We start from the raw sequence: 25701 nt of genomic DNA on the forward strand, positions 1-25701 counted from the left end.
TAGAGCATATCCTAAAAAAGACGTAATTTGTGTGTGATTCATCGCAATTAATTACCGATAATTGTACAATTAATTTGGTTTAAAAAAAATATTGCTTTACGTAATATACCATAGATTCCTGAGAGTTGGAAGAAAGAAAAAAAAAGTGTAATTTGCATAAAAAATTTATAGATTCATCAAAATTAATATACTTAAAAAGTTAAATTGAAGGAATTGTGTATTTGAATGTAATTTTTACCATTCATTTTGAACTTTTCTGGTGTTTAAGTTTATTCTTTGTACAATTTATGTAGTTAATTTAGAGAAGGATCGATCTACACCTTATACAGTATGTGTAATGTATTTAAGAAAATATTTTTGTCTTGAAATTCAGGTTTTCAGAATAGTGTGAAATCACAACACAAGTTTATAGACTGAATTTTATGGTTTTATTTTATGACATATCAGGGTAACTAAAAACTATCCTTTGGACTTTGGATTCTTTTTAGACCTCTTTGACTTAAAAGTGTACACTTTTTAATTATATTTCTAAACCAAAAATTGATTGATTGATTGATTTTTAAAGTGTGCATCTCTGCAATGGCAATAAAAGTATCTATCTATCTGCACAAAAGACGATTCGATACATTTATCAATACATGTGGTGCGAAACAATCATATAATTCATATTATATTATATATGTAGGTCTTTCTTTAAAATGATCTATCATTGTTTTTTGGGGCGAAATTGTCTAAAGTACAACTGTATTGGTATTTCAGATTGGTATCTATAGAGTTGAGTACTTTTACTGGTATCAGTCTAAAAAAAAAGTGGTATCGAACATTAAAACATATATACAGTATAAGACTTTAAAAGTGTAAGTCATTCAGGTAATATTATGCTCAGTGAACTACTTATGTGAACACCAAACTTTTTATGCATTTCATTTTTGTGGTCTCCAACAATCCGCTGTCCAATTGTTCAGAGAGCCCCGTAATCCGGCCTTAGATGGGAGTCGTGCAGCACAACCTAATAGGATCGTAGTATTAACAATAGCACCAGCTGTTGCAGGGCCCTCTGTCGGCCACCGGGAAGAGTGTAAGGGCGGGGGCGAGGCCGTCAAGCGGCGAGGGAGAGGTGATTGACGGAGTGATCGAGAGGTTGTCTGTGTGATGTTGTCAGTCTCATGTGGAATATCCCGGGAAGCGGTTCGGTTTGGCCCCGGCAGAATTGCTGCTTACTTTGCGGAGTGTTTCTTTCTTTCTTTTTTTTACTGCCCCATCCTCAATTTACCAAATCTCCTCCAATTTTTCTTTTCTCACGTTTGTTTGATTCCACTCCCTTCTCCATAGGTCTGTTTTTAATCTGCCTTGACCAACTGCGGTGCATGTAGGTCTTAGTAGATTGCACAGGTGGCTGTCGACTGTGCACTGCAAGCTTCTATATGGATGAATAATCGACAGTTGGGGGGGGGGGTGTACTTTGGTGGATATTTTCTTCTCTGTGGGTGGGTGGGGGGAGGGGGGTTTATACAAAGTTGCTGTCAGGACCAAGCTGTTTTAGGAGGAAGGGGTGAGGATGGCGGTGGCGCTGGAGGAAGTGTGGGGGCGGGTGAAGAATGTCTGCAAGCAGAATGGTCTACTCATCCTGTCAGTGCTGGCTGTAGTAATTGGCTGCCTGCTTGGCTTCTTCCTGAGAGGGAAGCAGCTCTCCGAACAGGTCAGTTGGTTCAAATGCTCCATTTATTGTAACCCCTAACACATCCGTGCCCCCATTTCTCACCGATCTTCTGGACACCAGAGGATTTTAGACCATCATCTCTAGAAAGGCCATTTCACAGTCGCACAGATTTACTGTGCATATATGAGTTTCCCTAGCCCGCTTCATGCAGGAATGAATGAAGAAGGAATTGTGTTCTTGCTTGTTGACATTTAAACTAAACAAAAATGTGATTGAGTTTATGTGCATCATAAAGAAACATTTCTTGCAAGGTTATATTTCTCCATTCTTTCCCGACTCAAGATGAAGCCAAATTGATGGCACAAGCCTCCTTTGCATGTTCCCATCTGCCTCTCAGATTGCCTCGAGCTGCTTCCGGACACATCTATGGATCGGGATTCCCGGTGGGGAGATTAGTAGTCAATCACTCACAGTGACATCAGGTCAACAACAGACCCATGTTCACTTATATAATTCACATAAGTCAGAATGGGCGCTGGATTGGAACATCAGTAGTATTGCACTTCTGCGAGGCTAGACTCTTGCTTATTGGAATTGTAAGAATGTGATTGGAATATGCTGTATGCCAACATACGCCATCTGGTTTTACCTCTGTAAACCTCACTTCAATTCATTACATTTTACAATGTCACTTTTACATCAGCCTAGTAATAATAATAAAACATTTGATTTATAATGCCCTTTACATCACAAGAAGAAAACGGCGTGCATTTTTATTTATTTTTATAAATAAACTAATTAATGAAATAAATAAAGAAAAAATAGTGATTAGGGATGGGAAAAATATTTATACCAGGGCACGTCAGATCATTTGCATTATGGGATATGATACGCAGCTCAAATACTAATATTATGGCAAGTTCGACATTTTAATTTACTGTGGATCTCAGAGCTAATTTCCATGTACTGGTCATTAGTTTAGCTCATGTGTGCGATGTAAACACGCGCTGAAATATTATTGAACATTAACCATATAACACAAACAACCTAATGCCAGGGATCATAGAAGTGTTTCTTGTAGTACAGCCTTGCACAAGTGGCACTTTAGATGATGAAACTTACCCATAATTGTCCAACTATGTTGGCCATGTCACTGACGCACAATGACACACTCCTATAACCTTCCTAGAGATAATTAACACAATCCAATTTTACAACAGAATGCTTTGTCAAAATGCCTTGACCCTAATAGGTCACGATACTCCAGAGTACGGTCGAGGTTGTTTTGGGCAACAGCCATGCAAGCTTCGTACCCTCATAGCCTATTTTGGATAATACATTTGGGGGTCCATTTCACAAAGCATGTTCAACAAACACCAAGACTAACCCTGAACAGCAAGTTGACATGCCCTGAGATAAGAAACTCTGCGTTTTCGGTTTTAGGACAGCTGATTTGAGGTAGTTATGTCGACGCAGAGTTGTTTCACCTGGCGTTGCCACTACACTAAAAAGTTCACATCATCGGAGCCCCGATTCGTCGAGTCACCATGTCATGCGCTCACATCACAGCATATATTGTGTGTTCATCTTAAGTCTAGCGCGCTTCTCCCCTGGATTGCACCTAAATGAAATGAATTAATGAGTTACCATTCAACAGGTTTGCCCTGTATTATTATTGGGATTGCAAAGAAATCCATTTAAATGTATGCATTGACCCCAGCAGCAACGTTCTCCCACGCCGCCTTCCTCGACCGGGAGCCCACTTTTTTTCTAAAGACATGTTCAAATTCGCCATATGACCACATTAAGATTTTTAGTTGAGAGGGGTAAAAAAACATCAACAACAATGCAAAAGCAGAGGGCGGCTCTGCCCTTCCCCGTTGCCATGGTGACTCGACGAATCCAGGCTCCATTGATGTGGTCTTTTTAGTGCAGTGGCAACGCCAGGTGAAACTACTCTTTCCTATCTCAGGGTATGTTAATTCGCTGTTCAGGGTTAGTCTCGGTGTTTGTTGAACATGCTTTGTGAAATGGAAAGTCAAACGATACAATTTGGAATTGAGGCAAAATTTGGGGCCAAGATTGATTCTAAAGGCTTAGATCAAACCACAAGGCATCAGGATATCTCACGAGATTCCTGCAAAGCTCTTTGCATAACGCACAACACTTTAGCTTTGAGGCCATCTTAAAAATATTCACTTATTTGTAGTGTCACCAACAAACTACAAGTGATGAAAAACCATAGGACCCAAATTTAATTTGTAAAGTGCGAAAGAGGTTCACGTCTGTCCCAGATGCTCAGTACAACTAATTAATTTCAACAATAGGTTTTCAATAGTGATCATTTAAGGGAAGAAAAACAATAGGACGTTGACTACCACTACATAATAACATTAAATAGTGCAAGATCAATTTATCGCGTATCATCAGTCAACATCATCAATCAACAGGTGGTGGCTTCACGCACTAAACTATCAAAAGTATCGGTCAGAATTTTACGAAAAATGAGACTATTAGTATGATTGCTTGAAAGACATACACCAAAATAAAGCTTAATTAAGGGCTATACACACCCATCTGAAAAGGGTCCTGCTAATGCTAGCTGAGAAGCAGCCGTAAATCCTCTATCAGCAAATTCACTACATGCCCTCCCGTAACAAAAGACAGATAAGGAAGAGGATTAGGGCCAGTGAAGAGAGAAAAAATAAAGTTTCAATTTCTCACTCTAAAGTGAGAATTCAGACTTTAAAGTCGGAATCCTGGCTTGATTCTCAGAATTCTCACTTTAATCACACAATTCTTATTTTAAAGTGAGAATAATAGTAGCACTAATGAAGTCAGAATTCTCACTTTAAATTCAGAAGTTTGAGATTAAAGTGAGAATTCTCACTACGAAGTCAGAATTCTGAGATTACTTTAGCTAATGCTAAATCCATCATGTTTGACCTACTTTTCTCGGGCCCGACAGCTATGGGAAGCTAGCTGTGCCGTTTACCTCGCGCCGATCCCGCAATGTAACATTGGAAATATGCCACCAGAAAAGCTCATCTTGCATTGGGTCTAGCTGGTGACCTCAGCATTAGGCTAGTAGGACTACACTTCCCATGATTCTTAGATGCGGAAGCAGGAAGTAGTTCTAGTTAGTTTATCGTATTAATCGCTATGACAACTGTGTGTGATTGACATACACCTGGCCCAAACAATTGGCTTGTTTACTGACCTAAAAAAGAAAAAGAAAAAAAGCAGGACACTTGGACGGGACCTACGTAATAGTGGGAAAAAAACAACGGGGCTGGCGAAATTCGTCAACATGGGTCTGGTCACCTTAAACTGCCTTTTTTTTTTAACTGTCAGCCGACACAGACCGTTTCTCAATATCAAGGACGCAGAGTTGTGAACTCGCCAAGGATGATCTTCCGAAGACCGTACTTGAGAACGTATTTCCTAAGAACACTAGTCTCTTTGTAAACTCCAATTGAGAAACCACTTACAATCACCCTCCTCTTTCCACCGGCCCCACCCCCAAGTCACTCATCCAATCACAAATCAGACACCTTCAATGTCTCACAAGACTTTATAAATCTCTTGCAACAATCCACTTTACACATCTGCTGGATAGCTACAATGCAGTATTGAAAAGCAGCCGACGAAGGTATTTCAATGTTTACATCTGAAATCTATTGCGTACTGCTCCTAAATACTTTTTCAAACAACTTGTAATGAATGACACTGCCAAGGGATTTGCACCGCCCACAAGAAAATGTTAGCGAATAACAATAACACATAATTACAGCAATCAGCAAGGGTATTTTCTGGTTCGCTAAGACTTTGTTTTAAGAATGATTCATGTCTCCTCTTTGCTTGTGTGTTTGAAAGAGTGACGCAGGTCTTCCTCTATTATTTACTGAATTTGGTCAATATCATATTCTTCATATTTCGAAACTAGTCATTAGTCCCCACGTTTTCACAAATTATTGACCAATACAGTGGTGAAAATGGCTTGCAATGCAATGGTTTTTTTTTGTTCCTGATAAGTGATGTCCTGAAAAGGGATGTTCAATAAGACTGATACCAGTATTCACTCACCAATACAAATTACTGATACCTATAAGATGATATGATTGATACATAAAATTTCATTTAACACAATAATTGAAATTAGTGAACAAAGTTCTTTCTGACACAGATGATGGTTCGCCGATGTGTCAAAATATAGCACCAAGGACTCTCTCGCTTTCAGATTTTATTGTCTTAAGTATTAATGGCTGGTATTGGCAGGCTCCACAAGTATCTAATACCTTGAAGCTGCTTTATTTGCCTAAAAATATCTTTACAATTCCCTTTTTGACCGTTTATGACTGAAACCTTCTAATTAGCAGATTACCACCTCAGCTGTTCTCAATGGGTACTCCTGCAAGCTTCTGGCTGATAGTTTTCAGACTGTATGCAGGTTCAAATTTCCCGCCCTCTGACTGCAGATGTGACTTCATGCACGCAGTGTGTATGTGAAGAAGGGACTGTGCAGTTTCGTTTTTCAGCCACACGTGGCAGTAGTGATTCAAAATTCAACTTCCTGCATTGAGCAGGTTTGAAATAACGCTACGATCAAACCGATACCGGTATTGGAAATCGACCAATCCTAGTTTTGACGCCAGAGATGGGTTCTTGACTGCGTTTGTTTTTTCCCCATGAAAAGTTGTATAGTACTGAATAGTACATTCCTAATGTCCAGTTCTGCAATTGATGTCACAAGACATGGGGTGGGTCTTATATCAACTTTGGCAATGAAAGAGAGGCGTTCCAGAGGCAATCTTACAGATTGCTCAAAAACTGATATCATTGAAAATGAATGCGATTTCATTTTCTTGATAAAAAAACAAAAAAAAAACATGAGGTGAGCTTGTTAATACAAAATCAACCATCTTGATATTATGCGCTCTATTTTTGTAGACTGGCGCCTATGCGCTTGGCGTAAAAAAGGGCGCAATTTAATTTTTGCACCGGACAAGTCCTGTCTAGCATGTTTGGGATCGTTGCGCCTCTCTGGCCATTTCAGCCCACGTACTGCAGCTGCCTCGCCCCCGACGCACCTGTCAATATGGTCGCAAAGACGGGTGCATCTCCATTTTCATGCCAGGGCAAGTCTAGTTCAATATGTTGCTGAATTTGGTCAAATTTGGCATGCTTCGCTGTCACGCCCCCGGCGCATCTCACAATTTGATGACAACAATATAGGCTAGATCTTAGACCCGCTAAAACCAGTTCTATCTATCGGCACGGGTGGTGTAATGTGATGTTGGTGGATTTGATCGAGGCACAGGCAAACATTTGGTACTCCTTATTTGAACGTAGTAGTATAATTATCGTCCTAAATATATTTTTAATGGCACCTCCCTGACCGCGCGGCACAATTATGAGTGGGTGGGGGTCGGAAGGTTCGCAGCTTGGGGGGGTGTGACTGCAAGGTTTTTTAATGATATTGTTTTTTACCATTAGGTCTTTTTCGTTTTGGTCTTTTCTTTTAGTGAGGAAATGCCTTTGTATAATTCCTTAGATGTTTCAAAGCAGACATTTTTACATTCACATGTAATGAACTCCACACCTTTATTCCTGTCATCTTGTAGCCAATTAAGTCAGTACATTGCTAATGTATCTATGGTAACCCGAGTGAATACACGTCATGCTGTTTGTGTCGTAGTAAAGGCAAAAAAGTACACATGTTCCTCCTACAAACATTTAAACACATACAGTACACATGCACACGTAAACAAACTTTGGCTGTTAAAGCTCCCTCATTGCAAAAGCTTTTACTGCTTGCCCCATCATTGCACAGGTGGGACTTTTATTGAAATCCTTTTTACTTTATACGTTTCGATTTTCACTCCAACAGTTAGCTGTTTTCTTGTCCTTCCGGTACTATTAAAGCATTATATATAGTAATTGATCATTTAAGCAATTATTTTGAGTGGTGACAAATTGTAGCCCTTTTTCAGTTTGCATTGCTTTCATATGACGAGATGCCTCTTTCATGGTTGTCCACATCATATTTTAAAATTTAAATCACTGCAAATTTGTACCCCGTCTCTTTCTATGGCCCTAATAAGGTCAAGCGGTATTAACTCATTCAATCCCAGCCATTTTCACTGAAACAATCCCCGTTGCTCCCGGCTGGATTTTGACAGATTTTGCAAGGCCCACAGAATATTGTGTTGTATTGCTTTAAAAACATGGAACCTATCAAAAGAAAGATTAGAGTCTCTTCTTTCATCAGGAAAAAAAGTACATTTCTATCTGTTTCCATTTTGCAGCAATTAGCATTAGAATATAAGTTTCATCATTATTCACAAATCTGTTTAAAACACTGGGGGGCTTTTTACAACATGGCCCTGGTTGATCTCTTATACTTTTCTGCCACCTGCTGGCCGTTTTGTAGTAACTACCATTGCTTTAAGCTTTGTCTTCAGTACAGAGGATGCATCAAAGCATTCTGTATGCACTAGCATAAAAAAAAAACACATAAAACGTATCAATACATTTTTGGGACCATGGTAATATTTAAAATAGAACGTATTTATAAATTTTTGGGAGCAAATGGGGAAAAAAAAGGATGCTTGGATAAACCACATAAAATAAATTTAAGATTAATGCGAAAAAATTTTTTTTAAAACAATTGGGTTCTTTTCCTAACCCACTCACTTGGTAGCTGTGAATTTTGAGCAGATTGGGTTACATTTACCCAAGAACGGGTTAATTGGATTTGGGTGGGCTGAAAAGCTGAAGCTGGTGGCCACTTTGAAGTTGAAGTAAATTTAATGCACCATTCTTACAAAACAGTGGCAGCTGGAATGCTCATTGGATAACACTGCTGATCTTGGACACAGGAGTTGGGGTACCAATGTTACCATCCAGTTGGATCCCTGGTTCCCAAGCTTGAATAATAATAAAATAAAGTGAATTATTATTCAATAATAATAAAATAAAGTGGATTATTATTCAATAACACAGCTGTACTAATAACCTGGTAATCCTTTTCTTGGTAGCTTTGGATAGTTTTTACCACTTGTCGTATCAAAATCTCGCCCCAACATGCTGGTTTAAATCCTCCACCCAATGCATTGGGTATAAAATAACAGTGCTGTGTACATTATGAAACTAATTACATGTTTAAGTTAATGTCTGTTTTTGTTGCAGGAGGTGAAGTACTTTCAGTTTCCCGGGGAACTGCTAATGAGGATGTTAAAAATGCTCATCTTGCCACTTGTCGTTTCCAGGTAAGAACAGATAAATGCTTTACTGTATTGTATTATTTATTTATTTTTATTTTTTTTATTGTATTATTTTTGGAATAATAACATACTGGAGTTTTCAGTGAGTGTATTGTTGTACTTTTCATTCTCCTCCTAATTTTCAGTATAAGGGTTCTCAAAGATCTCAGTTTTCTATGGACTCTGACCTACGCTTTAGTTGGCCTTTCATGGACCACAACAAGGTCCTCTTTTGGCATTGGATGAAAGTAAACACTAATGCAACCGTCATCTTTGTGATCACTTGAATTCAAATAAAATTTCCGTGATGGGGGGGGGTTATGTTTACGTACTGTACGTACACTCACAAATTCTCCACAATGACTATTTTCGTCCCAAAGCGCTTAGTTGCCTGCATGAGGTCAGTGATGTCCAGTACAAAAAAAAAAAAAAAAAAACTCCAAAAACAAATCAGGCAAACACACCGGTAACATGCAGGGTGCTTTGCGCAATAAGCTACTTACAATACATGCACCAGCAAAGTCTGGATGAGAAGTTAATCTATCCTCCCTCCTGCGGTCTCTCTCTTGATGTCAGTGCTTCCTTTTATGTTGAAAAGGAGGAGTATGTTTGATTTCATGTGTGTCCTGCTTTTTAGCTTCGCACGTATAGAGCAGGAAATACTGTATGTAAGGTTGATGTGAAATGTGAAGCACGTCAAGGCATCACTACAACTAATCTGAAATAATAGGCAAGGAGCCAAGGGAGGCAACATGAGCCCACAGCCAATCTTTGCTTATATTTGCATATCTTTACATATCTCTACGGAGATACATGTTCAGCCGTACAATAATATAATGTGGTCTTTCTGTAGCTGCAGAACATATCTAGTTGGCGATGCACAGATCAGCTGGTTGACACGGCTTATCTAGGGGTGAAATATCTGCCCCAGCCCTATTGCCTGTCTGTCCCCATTTTTTTTCCTCCTCCCAACCATCTGCGCGCCAGCCAAAGAGGAAACCAGATTATCCCATGGGCGTGTAATGCAGAATCAATGGTCTCTCCCTTTACTGCATTTGTGGTCGTCTACACCACACAATCGATGCAATCCATCAATGTACATCATCAATACATGACATGTACTAGTAATGGCAAATTTGTTTATACTTTCAAAGATGTGGTTGCAAGCTGATGAGTCTCTGCCACTTGAAGGTTACAGTGAGACTCTTACTTTGTCAGCCAAAGATTGTCATGAATGGAGTGATGAGCGTGTAGGCCTGCTATCAGAAATTAATCCGAATGGAAACATTTTAAGTAGTTGCTTCCAAGCAATTAAAATATTATAACTAATTAATCTCACAATTTTTTGTAATTAATCGTGACTAATTGCATTTTCTTCAGCTATTTTTACTGCTGTTTCCAAAGCTTGTACTTGATATTTACTTGAATAAAATCTTGGAATTAATCTCAAATCATCAAAGAAAATTTCAATACAAAGATTGCTCTGATCTTTTTTTTTTTTTTATCCTTAGATAAAATTTAACAATCAAAATGCATGGAGGGAATCATTTTCCTAATGGCACACTGCAATTATGGACATACTAGAGAAAACAATATAGTGCGATATTTCTAGACATTTTTGATGTTTTAACTCTTTGACTGCCAGACGTTTTCAGAAAAGGGATGTCGCCAGTGCCAGCCGATTTAAGCATTTTGACTGATCTTTCAAGGTCCACAGAAAATGATATGTTTGGACTATGGAAACACACATACTACCAAATGATAGATGAAGATTGGACTCTCATCTTTCATCAGAAAAAAAAGTGTGTTTCTACCTTATTCCGTTTTTCAGTAATCAACAAAAGAAAATGGTTAGTTTCACCTCTGTTTTGGGAAAAAACGTCTTTTAACGTCTTTGGCACCCCTCCATAGGATTTTACTAAACGTTATTTAACCTTTTTGGCAGTCAAAGAGTTAAAAGGAACCCCGATGGTCATGACAAGTTTGCGCCATATTATTTATTTAGTTTTTACTAACATAACTATGAGGTTCATTTTTCAAAAATCATTTTCAGTTGAATACATTTTGTATAAACTCTGGCTCTCTGCCGAGCAATGTGAAACGCCTATAAAGAAAGCAAGTTAAGGCTCGTAGCGTTCTTAAAGAAACAACATGCGATCGGGAGAGTCACCCTCCCCCACGCCGTGCTCTCGCCATTCACCAGGCGCATTCAAGAGTTTGAGGAATGCTTGCTACATCACTACGCATTGAATGCGTTGCGACGTAAATAACAATGGCGGCGTACGACCAAATTTAAGTTTCTACAAAATGTATTCAACTGAAAATGATTTTTGAAAAATGAATCTCATAGTTATTTTAGTAACAACCCAAAAAATAATATAGAACAAACTTGCCATTAGAGTCGGGGTTCCTTTTAATGAGTTTTACTCTTTTCTCCTGAGTGCCATCTAAAAAAAAATGTTGATGCTTTTGTAAACAGTGTATAGGCCATACGATTAGTAAAAGAACACTAATGTGACCTTTTGGGGGCTAGCCATACAACAACTTGTCCTTCAACAATGCTTCAATGCCTTCTCTATTTTGAAGAAAGGATTACTGTAATGCTCTTGTTCAGCAAAGGCGCACAATGGACAGTAAGCCCCATATGCTTCAAACTCTTGCGGCAGGACTACAGCTTTTGTCCTCTCTACTCTGTTTTGACTCCAGATTAAACTTTTGAAGTGATGTGTGTGTGCATTTGTGCAAGTAACAGATCCTACACTACTACTACTACTACCACTACGAAGATAATGTAACCTTTACTAGATCAGGTATTGACAATTGGTGGCCCATGGTCCACATGTGGCCCGCGGCCACACTCTGAGTGGCCTCTCGTCCAAATTAGTGCGTCAATTTTGAGTTAATTTAAAGCCATTAATTTTTTTAACGTGTGATTAATGACTGACAATTGGAAAGCCTGTACTGGGGGAATTCCAGTCACAGAACAGCAGACACGTCCATGTCAAAATTTAGCAGTAATATAATAATAATGCCTATATTTGGACTTGGGTCAAGTTGTATTTTACAATTTTAAAAATGTGCAGAATTTTACAAGTTTCTTCAAGTTAAATATTAGATGGCTCTTATTATGAAAAGTTGTCACCAACGTCTTACAAATGCAATATTGCCATCTAGTGGCAGAAAAATTACCTTAACAAAAATCCATATCACACTTTTTTTTTTACAGTACAGTAGATCTTTTTAATTTTAACTCAATTTTATCAATTTTTACGGTATCAATGACTGAAATGTGCAGCCATATTTCTTAGTTTAACATTTTTATTGCACTTTTATGTTAACAAGAGTATGAAAACTAAGGGTAAAAACAATTTTATTGTACATTTTATTATACATTTTATTGTACATTTTATTGTACGGGGTGGCACGGTGGCTGACTGGTTAGCACGTCCGCCTGCCAGTGCAGAGGACGTGAGATCGAGTCCGGGCTTCGGCCTTCCTAGGTGGGGTTTGCATGTTCTCCCCGTTCTTGCGTGGGTTTTCTCCGGGTGCTCCGGTTTCCTCCCACATTCCAAAGACATGCATGGCAGGTAAATTGAACACTCCAAAGTGTCCATAGGTGTGGTTGTGAGTGTGGATGGTTGTTCGTCTCTATGTGCCCTGCGATTGGCTGGCAAGCAGTTCAGAGTGTACCCCACCTACTGGCCGAAGCCAGCTGGGATAGGCTCCAGTGACCCTTGTGAGGACAAGCAGTTAAGAAAATGGATGGATTTTATTGTACATTTAGAACAGATATAAAATTTGTGATTAATCGTGAGTTAACTATTGAAGTCATATAATTAATTACGATTAAAAAAAAAATTATCGCCTGACACCCCTTATTTAAATATAGAAATACATGAAGAAAAAAATGTATATGATTTTTTTTCTTTTTTTTTTGTGGGCCAAATTACAAACATGTTTCCTCTAATAGGACCCCACATACATGGTTCAGCACCCGCAGATTTACCTGTTTTTTTAAATTAATTAATTAATTTATTTATTTGGTTTTTTGTTCTTAATATGGTTTCTCATGGGGAAACAAATGACAGGCTAATCATGGATGTTTATCAGCAAAGAATTTTGGGTGGTATACGAATTTTCTTTTAAATCCCCCCAATTCTCCCAATGCATTTCAATGGGCATCAACTCTGCGTGCATTTTGTGTATTCGTGGGCCAGCCTTGTTTGTGGGCCAGCATGTATTTATATAAGATGTCAACCCCCATTTTTTAGAACAATAATATGTTGTATGTGCCCCCACTAATGTAAACACGGCATTCCAATAAATATTGTACTTGTGGAATATGAGCAAAGCGGCAAAAATCACCCGCTTTTAGCCATCTCAGAGGGCGGCCATTTTGCCACTTCCCGTCGACTGAAAATTACATCACAGTTGCTCAGGGCTCAGCTAATGTCCATTCACGGCTCACCTGTTTTTTTTTAGTTTGGCCATGTGACATTCACAAGCTGAGACTTGATTGGTCGTAGCCTGAGCCCTGAGCAACTGCGATGTCATTTTCAGTCGACAGCAAGTGGCAAAATGGCCGCACCCTTCTGTTTATGAAGTGTGTGGTCTCCACTATCTATGTGGCACCCCAAAATTGTGGGCCTGTTCCATCATTTAAGTCCCTATGCTAGATGATACAAACTATAATGATAATAGTGATCTACAGGTTTATTATTTAATCATTTGGTTGGGTTTATAATTGGAATATCATTGCGTGCATTGACTATAATTGTTTTTAAAAAAATGGACAGACTAAATTTGTACAACTTTTACAATATTGTAAATGTACTGTACCTATCATTTATAGTTGGGCAATTTGTTCACACTCGATTTGGTGAGGAAATGCACAGAATCAGGCAACACAGTGGCCGACACGTTAGCAACTTAGCACATCTGCCTCACAGTTTGGAGGTCTGTGGTTCAAGGCTGGCCTTCTCCTTGGTTATTCCCAGCTCAGTATTGTTTTAATTTATTGGTCGGATCAGTTGTTTTGAACTTTTGTCTCTCATCAAGTAATCCAAAAAATTGTATTTTAGGATTGTTTTCATCCTTTGTTTTAGCTTCCCAGCATAGTGCAGGACAATACAATCAAACAAACATCTGGACAGCAACATCACAATGCAATTGAAACCGTTTGTGCGCACGTTTTTGCAAATCTATCAATCAAGCTGAGCTTGAATTTTACCTTGTGATTGGATTTTGCAACTGCGGTTTAATCGGTGACCAGCGCAGGACAAGCTCTTACATGAGCTCTTTTCTGCGTACATTGGTACAATATATTCGTACTCATACACACTCATATGTTGCATTGCAATTCTAATCATGCCAACATTTACCTGAGGCAAAATAGAGTTATCTCAGTGGGATTTTCAGATTATAAAATGTTTAAATACATGAATTTATTACGTCTAATATAATTCAGATTTATGTGGTTGAGCCCATCCATGACTAATTGAGTGGGCTTCTAATGGCATACTAATATAATTAGCGTGTGTGTCGAACAAGCCTCAATCAGGTAATCAGTGCTAATTGTATTCAAACAACACTTTATTATTTACAACATTTTATTTATTCATTGCTATGATTTGATAACTCTAGTTTGAAACTGTATTTGAAACGCTACCCATCATTTGAAATCCTAATTTGAAAACCTAACCATAGTTTAAAACCCCATTTTGAAACTGTAACCAAATAAACAAACTGAAAACCAAACTCTAATTTGAAACCATATTTTGATATCTTAACCCTAGTTTGAAATTCTTATTAGTAAACCCTTCCGCTGGTTTGAAACCCTAGTATGAAGCCCTTATTTGAAAGCCTACCCCTACTTTGAAACCCTGTTATGAAATCATAACCCTAGTTTGAAACCCTAACTCTAAGCATAGTTTGAAAGCCTGCTTTTAAAACCTTGACCCACTTTGAAACACTAATTTGAAGCCCTCACTGTAGTTTGAAACTCCATGTTGATGTTGATATGCAATCCCATTCCCTAGTTTGAAACCCTTATTGGAAAAGTACACCTGGTTTGAAACCTTAATTTGAAACCCTAACCCTAGTTTGAAACCCTATTTTGATCTTGATATTCCATCCCTAGTGTGAAACCCTTATTGGAAAACTACTCCTAGTTTGAAACTCTTATTTAAAACCCCAATCCTAGTTTGAAATCCTACTTTGAAGCCATATCCCTAGTTTGAAACCACATTTTAAAACACCAGCCCTTGTATGAAGCACTAATTTGAAACCCTTATTCTACTTAGAAACTCTAGCCCTAGGTTTAAACCTTACCTTTAAACCCTTACCATAGTTTGAAACCCAATTTTGAAACCCTAAACCCAGTTTGAAACCTTAACTGTAGTTTGAAGCCTTAATTTTAAACCCTACCCCTAGTTTGAAACCCTATTTTGAAACCCTGACCATAATTTGAAACCTTAATTAGTTTTAAATCCTAATTTGAAATCCTAACCCTACTTTGCAACCTTAACCCTAGATTGAAACCCTAACCAAGGCTTTTTGTTTTGTTTGGTTTCATTTGATTTTTTTTTTAAAGCCCTGGTATAAAGTAGGAATTTAAAGTATATAAAAGTAATAATGTAGGAGGCTTTGAAGAAAAATACATGTTGGCCTAATCCGAAATGTATCAAAACGTGCAACAAAATTGAATTCAATTCAAACCCAATGAAATATCTTATGAGAAACCACTTCAAAACCACTTCGGGCCTACTGACGCACGCTTTCTGAATTTCACAGTCTCATTAACAGCTTCTGTAAAGAAGCTGTTCCTCAGCCTGGTATTAAAGCAGTAAAATCATGTATCCAAATCAGCATCCATTTTTTCATATTTTTTTAATTTTAGTACTGGTGCATGTTCTTTGCAATGACTGGAAACCCTTAATTAGGAACACAACAAGCACCAGTATTGTGTTGAGTGTGGGATGGGGATGAAAGCCTCTTGAAAGCACACAGAAATGTCCACTAAATATTTTTCCTCTTCCTTTTCTTCTCTCCACCCTGCCCCTTGGTTCAGTTTAATGTCAGGTCTGGCTGCTCTGGATGCCAAATGCTCCAGTCGACTGGGAATCATGACCATCTCCTACTACCTCTGGACCACCTTTGTTGCTGTGGTGGTGGGCATCATCATGGTGTACATCATCCACCCCGGAGGAGCTGCTCAGAAGGAGGACTCGGATGAGAGCAAGAAGCCGATGACCAGCTCGGCCGACGCTCTGCTTGATCTCATTCGGTGAGGCAGATTGTCAAAGGCGTTTCGTGTTCAGCGTCAGTGAATTATTGAAAGGACATTGTCTTCTCAAACAAACACTGCTTGTCATGCATCCACATCAATAAATGGTTGGATGTTGTTTAAGAATAAGTACAGTCAAGATGTCCGTATTTTCTTCCCAGCGTTGGCTGAGATCAGGGCCATCAAGTTGACCGTTGTTCAGAGCCATGCTGTTATTTGTTGAGGAAAGCACGCGACTGTGTGTACATTGCACGCTCTCACGTGATCATACGTTATCTGATCTTCTGACTGGACTTCCTTAAAAAGATCATCAAACAGCTACAGCTCATTCCGAACGCTGCAGCTCAGGCTCTGACTAGAACAATGAGATCAGAATATATGTATTGCTCCAGTCCAGTCTTGGTTTTCTCTGGCTTTCAGTCAGCTAGAGAGTACATTTCAAAATTCTGCTTTTGTTCTATTACTGAATGGAACACTTTAAAGAAATACTAATGGATATAAACAGAGTAGGGCTCTGAAAATTTAGGGCCCAGAGTTCAAAGAAAACATGGCGAAGCAGCATTTAGCTGTTATGCTGCACCCAAATGGAATAAGCTGTCTACAGAAGTCAAGTAAGCCTTGTAAATGCTGTTAAATTAAATCCTGGGTAAGTCAAGTTTATTTATATAGCCCTTAATCACACAAGAGTTACCTTATGTACAAGTGAGCTATATAAACAAAGCTGCCTTGCCTTGCCTAGCAAGAATTTAACACAGCAGACTTTCATCTCACATTCCCTACAATAAAATATGGAAGAGCAATTGTATCTGCCTCACTTCCTCACCAAGCCACCAAATTAAACAGAGCAATTAGTATTACACTGCCATGACAACCTCAGCAATCATTTCAGTATTTGCCAACTATCAGGAGCTAATGCTAAATACTATTAGCTGACGTTTATCCATCATAACACTACAGCTATACCTTTGGTTTGGTTATGATTTTTGCCCAACCTATACAGTATGTTACATTATCCTAACTGAGATGCAAGGTTCAGAACAGCTTGCCGTTTGTTCCCCATCTCCAAGGGCAACTGACAATGACGGCTCACCTTTTTTCTGTTTGATCACGTGACATTTGCAAGCTGAGCCGTGATTGGTCGTTACCTGAGCCCTGAGCAGCTGTGATGTCATTTTCAGTTGATAGTAAGTGGCAAAATGGCCGCCCCCTGAGATGGACAAAAAATGAGTGGATTTTGCAGTTTAATTTCTATTCCACAAACGCAATATTAATCAGAATGCTGTGTTTAGATGAAGTTACTTTGCCCAGCACACTGATGGCGAAGGCCCTGGGCTGACTTGACTGGCACAGCAACACAAATGGGTTGAAATCTGATTGGACGAAAAAAAATCTAGGATCCACATAGAGAACTGGAAGCAGTGTAGCCAAAATCAACGTTTCAAATTGAAGAGGGTTGAGTTTTGGGGATAAATTAATTCCATGTCAATTTAATTGTAAAAGTAGGTCATTGTATCTGATAGTGTAAGGTCTCACTGGCCTTTTCCTTACTTGAGAAGTCATCGATCTGGAATTTGCGTAAAAAGCAAGTCATTTTACTGGTTTACTGTCAATTTACTCCACACTTGTATCATTAATGAAATTGTTTTGCGGTAAACTGTAAGCAGTCTTATGTGTAGTGCTTGAGCAAGGAGGGTAAATCCGTGAGTAATGTATGCCAGCGGGTTGACGTGCTAAGCTAATTAGCGCTGCTCAAGCCCAGCAGGGTGTGTTTGAGGTGAACTATGTTAAGGAGCCTTTACTGTGTCAGTGTGACAGTGGGTCAACAACAGGCGCAACACCACCACCACAGCCTAACCTTTGTTGTACTTCAATGTTATTTGTATTAGTATTCAAAACAAAACATGCAAAGAAGAGGCCATTCGATTTTATTAAAGAGAAATATCCTTTAAATATTTAGTCCATTTTCATTGTCAGAATCAAATTACAGTGGAAATAAATTGTCTTTGAATGGATGAATGAATGAGCCAAGTCTATGCAATTCAACTTTGTACTGATAATGTGACAGTCACAGTGGTGACGTTCGCAGGTTCTCCATGTGTGTGTATGTGTGTGTGTGTTGTAGAAGAGCACAGCTGTGCTTTGGATTTATCTGGCAAAGCTTCTTTAAAGCCTTCATCTATCATGCGGTCGTGCTCTACTGGTACATTCACAAATGGTCCAGAGTGTCTGACTTAGGCCCAGTGTGCATGTCAGTGTGTGTGATAAGCACGCATAATGAACGTAGTGTTCATAAATATGGAGATCCTTAAGCACGTGAGGGATGAAAATAGTACATTAGCTCCATTTGCATCGTCTTGGACCAGGGTTATTATTAGGGCTTGGTATCGGTTCGAATTTCCTCAGTTCGATTCAATTTAGATTTTTTTTTTTTTTTTCGATTCAATTCACGTCAATTCAATCTGATATTGATTAATTATGGAACATAATTGCTTCTTAAATATCAAGGACATGATAAAAACTCCACGAACATTAAATTCCAAATGATGATAGTGTTTATTAACGAAAGTAATACATGTTATAATTATATATATATAATTATAAGGATTACTCAACAGGAAGTCAGACTCTTGCTCCACCCCTCACTAAGATTTGAAATTGGCGCTCAAAGGGGGGACCGTTGGGTTGCGAATTGGGAGAGGGTTGTGCATGGTGCATGGTGATTGACAACAGCAACTCGCCGTTTAAGGAGGCATGTACGAGAATGAGCCTGTGGGTGGCGGGGGGTGACTACGTCATGCGGAACAAGTGACGTAGTATGTATTGTCTCGTGTCATAAGAGGACAAACAGCCAAATTGAGTTTATCCCAGATATTAAATTAATTCATTCATGAATTTATGAATTGTTATCAGGCTCAAAAAGGAAAATCGATTATTCAATTTATCAATTTTTTAACCCAGCCCTTGTTATAAGAGTTTTGAAATTTTCATTATAGCTAGTTTTTATTTCGTTTTGAGCTATGGTTTTTGTATGTATTTTGGGCTTCATTGTGTTTTTTTATGCTTCCTTTTAGTTTAATTTTTGTTAGTTTTTTTATTTATTTATTGTGTTTATTACTTGTGTGCAATTTAAAAAAAACACACACACACCATGGTGAGTATAGTGAAGTAAAAATTATACAAAAAAATTAATTTCAAAAATATTTTAAAAATAACAATCCATCCATAAATCAAATGTTCACTTTTCATTTTATTTTGTTAATGAACATGTATTTTCAAGCTTTAGTTAGGGTTAGGCTTAGTGTGTAGAACAGCTTCAAAATGTGCTCATACAGAAAATTAATATGCGCAAGTACTAAAATTCTGTATTTATTGTAACAAACGTGCGGAAACCTGTTGTACACACACCAGTAAGTGATGTGTGTTGATAAATGCCACCTCTTCTAAACTGCCATGCTCGAGCCCGTCTAGCCTTATTTGCATTGAGAAACGCCTCCAAAGCAAGTTATTAGGATCCCCGTTTTGTAAGGTGGTTAAATATTAATATTAAAGTAAATAATTTCCTGTTCAGGTAGCTGAATTGGTTGTGTGATTTTTATAAATAAAATACTTTTAATTGGAAAACATCAACACATAACATGCCAATGTTGAAAATGGAGTAGGAATAAGTATAAACATGATGATGGTGCTGGTGATGGCGCTTCCATTAAAATGTGGGAACAATTCATCTATGGCTCCAACGATATTTGGGAAAGCCATGTTTCAGTTCGGCTCGTTGGTGATGTCTTGGTGAGTCGTCAGTGTTGTATTGTTGTATACCCTTCTGCTATATATTTGACCTGTGGATAAATATATCCACAAGGACATGTGTCGCCACTCTTGGAGTGCTGCATAGCTGCCCTTGGTAGAGAAAGCACTCTATGTGCTTCAGGGAAAAGATCGAGTGGTTCCTCCAATCGTCTTTCCGCTTCCAGTGTTGTGTTGTTGAATTAAAAAATAATAATAATACTAATTTAAAAAGGGTTAGCTGAAAATGATTTCAATAAGTAGCTATTACTTGTTGAAGAAGGTTCAAGTTCACATTTCTATACATTGCACAATCACTGTTGTACTGCATGTCCTTTCTGTTTAATATCTAATCTGTTGAATACATTTTTTCAACCTCTCTTCTGCAGCAACATGTTTCCAGCAAACTTGGTTCAAGCTACATTTCAACAAGTAAGTTAGAATGCTACAATTTTGACAATTTTGTTGTTGAGTGAATGCTAAAGAGAATGTTATCCTGCACCAAAATGTACAATACAATGGAAATGCCTTTAATTAATTTGTTGTTCCCTCACTTTTCACACGTGATGCCTTCCACACCCGCCTGCGATAGTTGAATTTCAGCAAAGTAGAATTTGCAAAAAAATTAAATTAAATTAAAAAAATAAATTTTATTTTATTTTTTTGTGGGTGGGGGCGAGTTCAAATGTACTGATCCATACCATAACAACCGACCACTAATTTATCACCCTTCTAAACACTTGTTAACTTAGTAAATTTAAAAGAAAAATAGCTGTACTGTATTGTACATAGATATCTATGAGAACACTAGATGACTCATGCGTGCTGTGAGCCAATGAGAAGTAACGTGACAGGGCGGCCATCTTGGGACAGGGCTGCTCGAGCATTCATAATGACACAGTCAATGGAGCACGGACTTTCAAATAGCTGTAGATTGCTCAACTCTAACAAAATTCTCAACCCATTTTCATTTTTCTTGTTAGGTATGACACAAAAGCCGACACAAGCAACTATGCGGGATTTAAAAAAAAAAAGTTTTTTTAAATCTTCAATTTAACTCTTTGACCGCCAAAAAACGTTAAATAACGTTTAGTAAAATCCTACGGAGGAGCGCCAAAGACGTTAAAAGACATTCACCAAGTTTTTTTTTTGGGGGGGAAACGGGTGGAGGAAAGCCTTGGCCAGCTGTGCTGAAAGTATCAAGCAGATCTAGTTAGTATAATGCCTATTTTCGGCCCCTAGATGGCAGCGATGACTCTCTTTGGACAAGATCGGGTAGGTGTCAGTAGTAGAAGACGTGAGGCGGAGCTAGAGTGTTGAGGGGGCAATGGCTGAGAAAGCGAAAATGGCGACCGGTGGCAAACAGCTCACGCTTGATCGTTTTTTTCAAAGAAGAGAAGCATCAACCAGTGCTAAAGAGCACATTGATGACGACGATGATGATGATGGTGACTCCGAGGTTGACGCCGAAGTTGGAAGCGTTGACGCGGTGGCTATGATCACGTCATAAAGCCTCACCGGCTAGCGATGCTAACGCCGGAAAACACGGAGCACAACCGAGCACTTCTGCACAGGCGGACGTTCCATCGGACGACGAAGAGTACCCCGAGTCCAATGCATATTCATCGGAGGAGTGGGTACAGTCTGATCACGGAGAAGACACTGGTTCTGGACTACGATGCCACCATGAATGGAGCTGATAAGATGGATCAGAACATCTCTTACCACCCGATATAGGAACTGAAGGACATGAAGAAGCCAGACGTAACACCACCGTAGCGTCACCGTATCATGATCCTGAGAGTAGACTTTATGGCAACATGGCCAAACACACACTGCAGTATATACTTGCTATTCCCCGGAAAAAAAGGCCGGCAAGAAAGTGTATCGTCTGCACACGAAGGGGCAATCGCAGTGAAACTAATCTGTTGTGCAAATCCTGCTGCGTCCCCTTGCACGCAGGGGAGTGTTACAAAAAGAAAAACTGTATTTGAAACATCCACACAATTGTAAATAGTACCACGGTTGCACACATTTGTAAATAGTTTGCCAAATTGTTTTGTCAAATTGTTTTGTCAAATTGTTACACTGTTGAATGTAAATAAACTTATTTTGCTATAAAAAAAAAAACATTTTTTCATTGTTGGTGGTAGTGTTTTACAGAAGTAAAGCACTGTTTAGGTGTTTGTGGCATCATTCATGGAAAAAAAAAGTGTCAAATTCACTAGAGTGCATGAAATAACATCGTTTCACAAAAAGCTTGATTTCTCCGTATTTTGTTTCAAAACAGAGCATTTGGGTCAAAATAACCATTTTCTATTGTTGATTACTAAAAAACGGAATAAGGTAGAAACAAACTTTTTTTTCTGATGAAAGATGAGAGTCCAATCTTTCATTTTGTAGTATGTGTGTTTCCATAGTACAAACACAACATTTTCTGTGGACCTTGAAAGATCAGTCAAAATGCTTAAATCGGCTGGCACCCACGGCATCCCTTTTCTGAAAACGTCTGGCGGACAAAGAGTTAAAAATGCCACATAAATCATAGCCACTTTAATAAAGACTGGAATAAACCAATCTTTTTTTTTTAATCTGTCAAGAATTCAACGTGTTATATGTTTTTAAGTGAGAAAAATCATCCACCTTTCCACCGACTACAGCGCACCCAAACATTCCCCTGTCCTAAAATGGCCGACCACAGATGACACTGCTGACTCCACCTTGAGCCATCTAATGCTCTTATAGATATCTATGGTACACTACACTATATATATATAGTACACTACACTATTTATATATATATATATATGTATATATATATATATACAGTATATATATATATATACTGTATACATATTGTATGTATGTGTATGTATATATATATATTGTACAATCCGAGGTAAACCACAATGAATTAGTTATTCACCCACGATAGAGTGAATCCACAGTAAGTGAGCTGCAGAGTAGTAGGACCACTCAAATGCTTCCCATTGAAATGAATGGAATCTGCACCAAAACTGACTTTATAATGACCTTTTTCAACGTGTCTTTAAAAATAAATATTGTGCAATATAGAGATAAGTGAAAGTGGAACATTGTTATTTAAAAAGTTAAAATTGCTGTGTTGGCCACAGTTATATCAGGGTGATGCTTTTCGAACAATGCCGCCGCATGGCTGCATATTTTTGGGGACTATTTTCCAAAACAATCCTGTTGTGGTGCAATTAATAGTTGAAGCGGAAAGTAGCCTTTGCCTCGCCGACTGCGAATTCTAATTGTTTTCATGCCTCGACTGGCTTTAAAATCATATTCACAACCACTTGTACCTGCAGCAGTTTTGCCAGCAGGTCCATCTTCTCACAGGTAATTGCCTCGCTCATACTATTCACCAGCGAGTGCTCTCTCAAGTGTCAGTCCAATAAAGCATAAAAACTGAAGGAACAGAACTGCCAAAATAATGAATAAATAAAAGTGAAAATTAATAGTGAGAAAAGTACAATTCCAAAATAAAATTAAAAACAATAATGTAATTAATATAAAATTAGATATAGGAGCTCTAAACTCTAATTAAGCTCTAAGTGCCTCTTCTCCCTTTTGCTTTTCAAGTATCGAACCCGAAGAGAACCCCAATATATCCCTAAACCAACAGTGGCTCAGCTCCTGGATGAGACCACCACTCGGAGGGTCTTCATCTACGGCATCCAGGATGACAATGGAACCGACGTCCAGAACTTTTCCCTGGATCTCACGCCGCCGCCGGACGTCATCATGAAGACATCGGCGGGTACAAGCGAGGGCATGAACGTGCTGGGCATTGTCATTTTCTCCGCCACCATGGGTAAGGGTGGCATGCTTTGGGCACATACACATGAGACGAAATGCTCATACATTGTAAGATGTATGACTGTATGTGACTCTTGCAGGGATCATGTTGGGGAGAATGGGGCCCAATGGAAGTGCTTTGGTCAACTTCTGTCAAAGTGTGAATGAAGCAGTTCTCAAGATTGTCGCCATTGTTATCTGGTAAGAACTACCTTCTTCTGATTTACCTTAGCCTTAAAATATGCTCAAAAGCAGGCCAAATTTGACCTATTTTTAACTTGGCTCAAAATAATACAAAATAAATACTGTTAAATCCTGTGAATTATGCTCTTGGTGGTTGGTGGTATTAATAAGAAACAAAAAAATTCTAAATTGTTTAGATGATTACCAGTAACTATCTAGGCCACGGGTTAGCAACCTTTACTGTCAAAAGAGCCATTTTTGGGCAAATAATAAAAAAAAAAATCTGTCTGGAGCCGCAAAACATTTGAAGATTGTGTTAGTGTTGTGTTAGTGTTAGTCTAATGCACAACAGAGGGCCCAACAGCTAATTAGAGCTGCACCACAACACAAAAATATGACAGCAGCATCCAATACGTAGACATTCATTTTCTTCTACCTTTCCTCTTCCCTTTTTTTTGGGGGGGGGGGGGGGGGGTAATCTTTCATGCTTCGTTTTTCTTTTCTTTTATGTCTTTCTGTCAATTTCTGACATTTTTGCCAATTTTATGGACACATTACTAAGTTGGGTCAAAAATAACCCAACTATTGGTCAAAATTTGATATTTTATGGTAATTTGGGGGATTTTTTTCTTATATTTTTGACATTTTATGGTTACTTTTTGAACATTTTCTTTTCTGCTTTTTTTAAAGTCAAATTTCTGTCGTTTTTGGCGATTCTAAAGACGTTTTATGGTCATTTTCTTTTGTTTTTGGATATTTTACCATTTGAATGTTTTCTTTTCTGCCTTTTTTTATGTATTTCTCTGACATTCTCGGCAATTTCATTGACATTTTATGTCAATATTCAACTTTTTCCTCTTCCTTTTTGGACATTTTTAGATTATTTAAAAAACTTTTCATTTATCTTTCGTCTCTCTTTTTCTGACTGAATTTGGATGACATCTTTTGAACATTAATTATTCATTTTTTATCTTAATCATTAATTTAAAGAATATTTTATCTAACAATTTATTTTTAAGATATAGTACTACTGAAAGGAAAGTTGAACAAATAGAAAACAAAACTTTCTACAAATTTTTTAGAGATCCACAGGGAGCCACAGGAGAGGGACTAAAGATCTCTGAGGATGTCGTAAAAAGAATAGAATCACTGATTTATAGCAAAACTTGATATACCCTAACACAGTACAAGCTTTAAAAGATTTATTTTTTATCCCTTTACTTTTAGGTATTTCCCCTTTGGTATTGTTTTCCTGGTTGCCGGGAAAATCTTGGAGATGGACGATCCATCAGCCATGGGGAAGAAACTGGGATTTTATGCCATCACAGTAGTAATGGGCTTGGTGCTACATGGTCTTTTCATCCTGCCTGCCATGTATTTCTTTATCACCAAGAAGAGTCCCATTGTTTACATAAGAGGAATTCTGCAGGCCCTACTTATTTCCTTGGCCACCTCATCCAGGTAACGTTATAATAAAGTCCGTCTAGACAAATTCCTGAAGCCGTTTTTTGTCCTGGGCATTGTGAAGTGTGTGGTGGTTGTTTTGTGTACACGCGTTTACTCAGCGGTAAAAAGCTACAGAAGAAAGTTATGATTTTCTGACCTGTATTATGTTACATCACACATTATGGTTTGACCACCAGGTTTTCTTTAACTTTTAGGAATTGATTTGACATATTCTTCTTCAACTCTTCGTTTAACAA

General features: G+C 38.3%; 1 protein-coding gene across 1 annotated transcript in view; it reads left to right on the forward strand.

The window, feature by feature from the left end:
* The first annotated feature begins 1527 nt into the window (after positions 1–1527).
* slc1a7a (solute carrier family 1 member 7a) overlaps positions 1528–25701 on the forward strand; it is a 38721-nt gene continuing 14547 nt past the window's right edge. Inside the window, exons 1-7 of the mRNA XM_077557000.1 lie at positions 1528–1699; positions 8852–8931; positions 15995–16210; positions 20383–20425; positions 23600–23831; positions 23917–24016; positions 25226–25459. Coding sequence (XP_077413126.1) covers positions 1559–1699; positions 8852–8931; positions 15995–16210; positions 20383–20425; positions 23600–23831; positions 23917–24016; positions 25226–25459 — 1046 coding nt within the window. The 5' untranslated portion in view covers positions 1528–1558. The remainder of the gene's footprint in view (positions 1700–8851; positions 8932–15994; positions 16211–20382; positions 20426–23599; positions 23832–23916; positions 24017–25225; positions 25460–25701) is intronic.

The sequence above is a fragment of the Vanacampus margaritifer genome, chromosome 2 (genome assembly GCF_051991255.1).
Source record: "Vanacampus margaritifer isolate UIUO_Vmar chromosome 2, RoL_Vmar_1.0, whole genome shotgun sequence".
NCBI classification, from domain to species: domain Eukaryota; kingdom Metazoa; phylum Chordata; class Actinopteri; order Syngnathiformes; family Syngnathidae; genus Vanacampus; species Vanacampus margaritifer.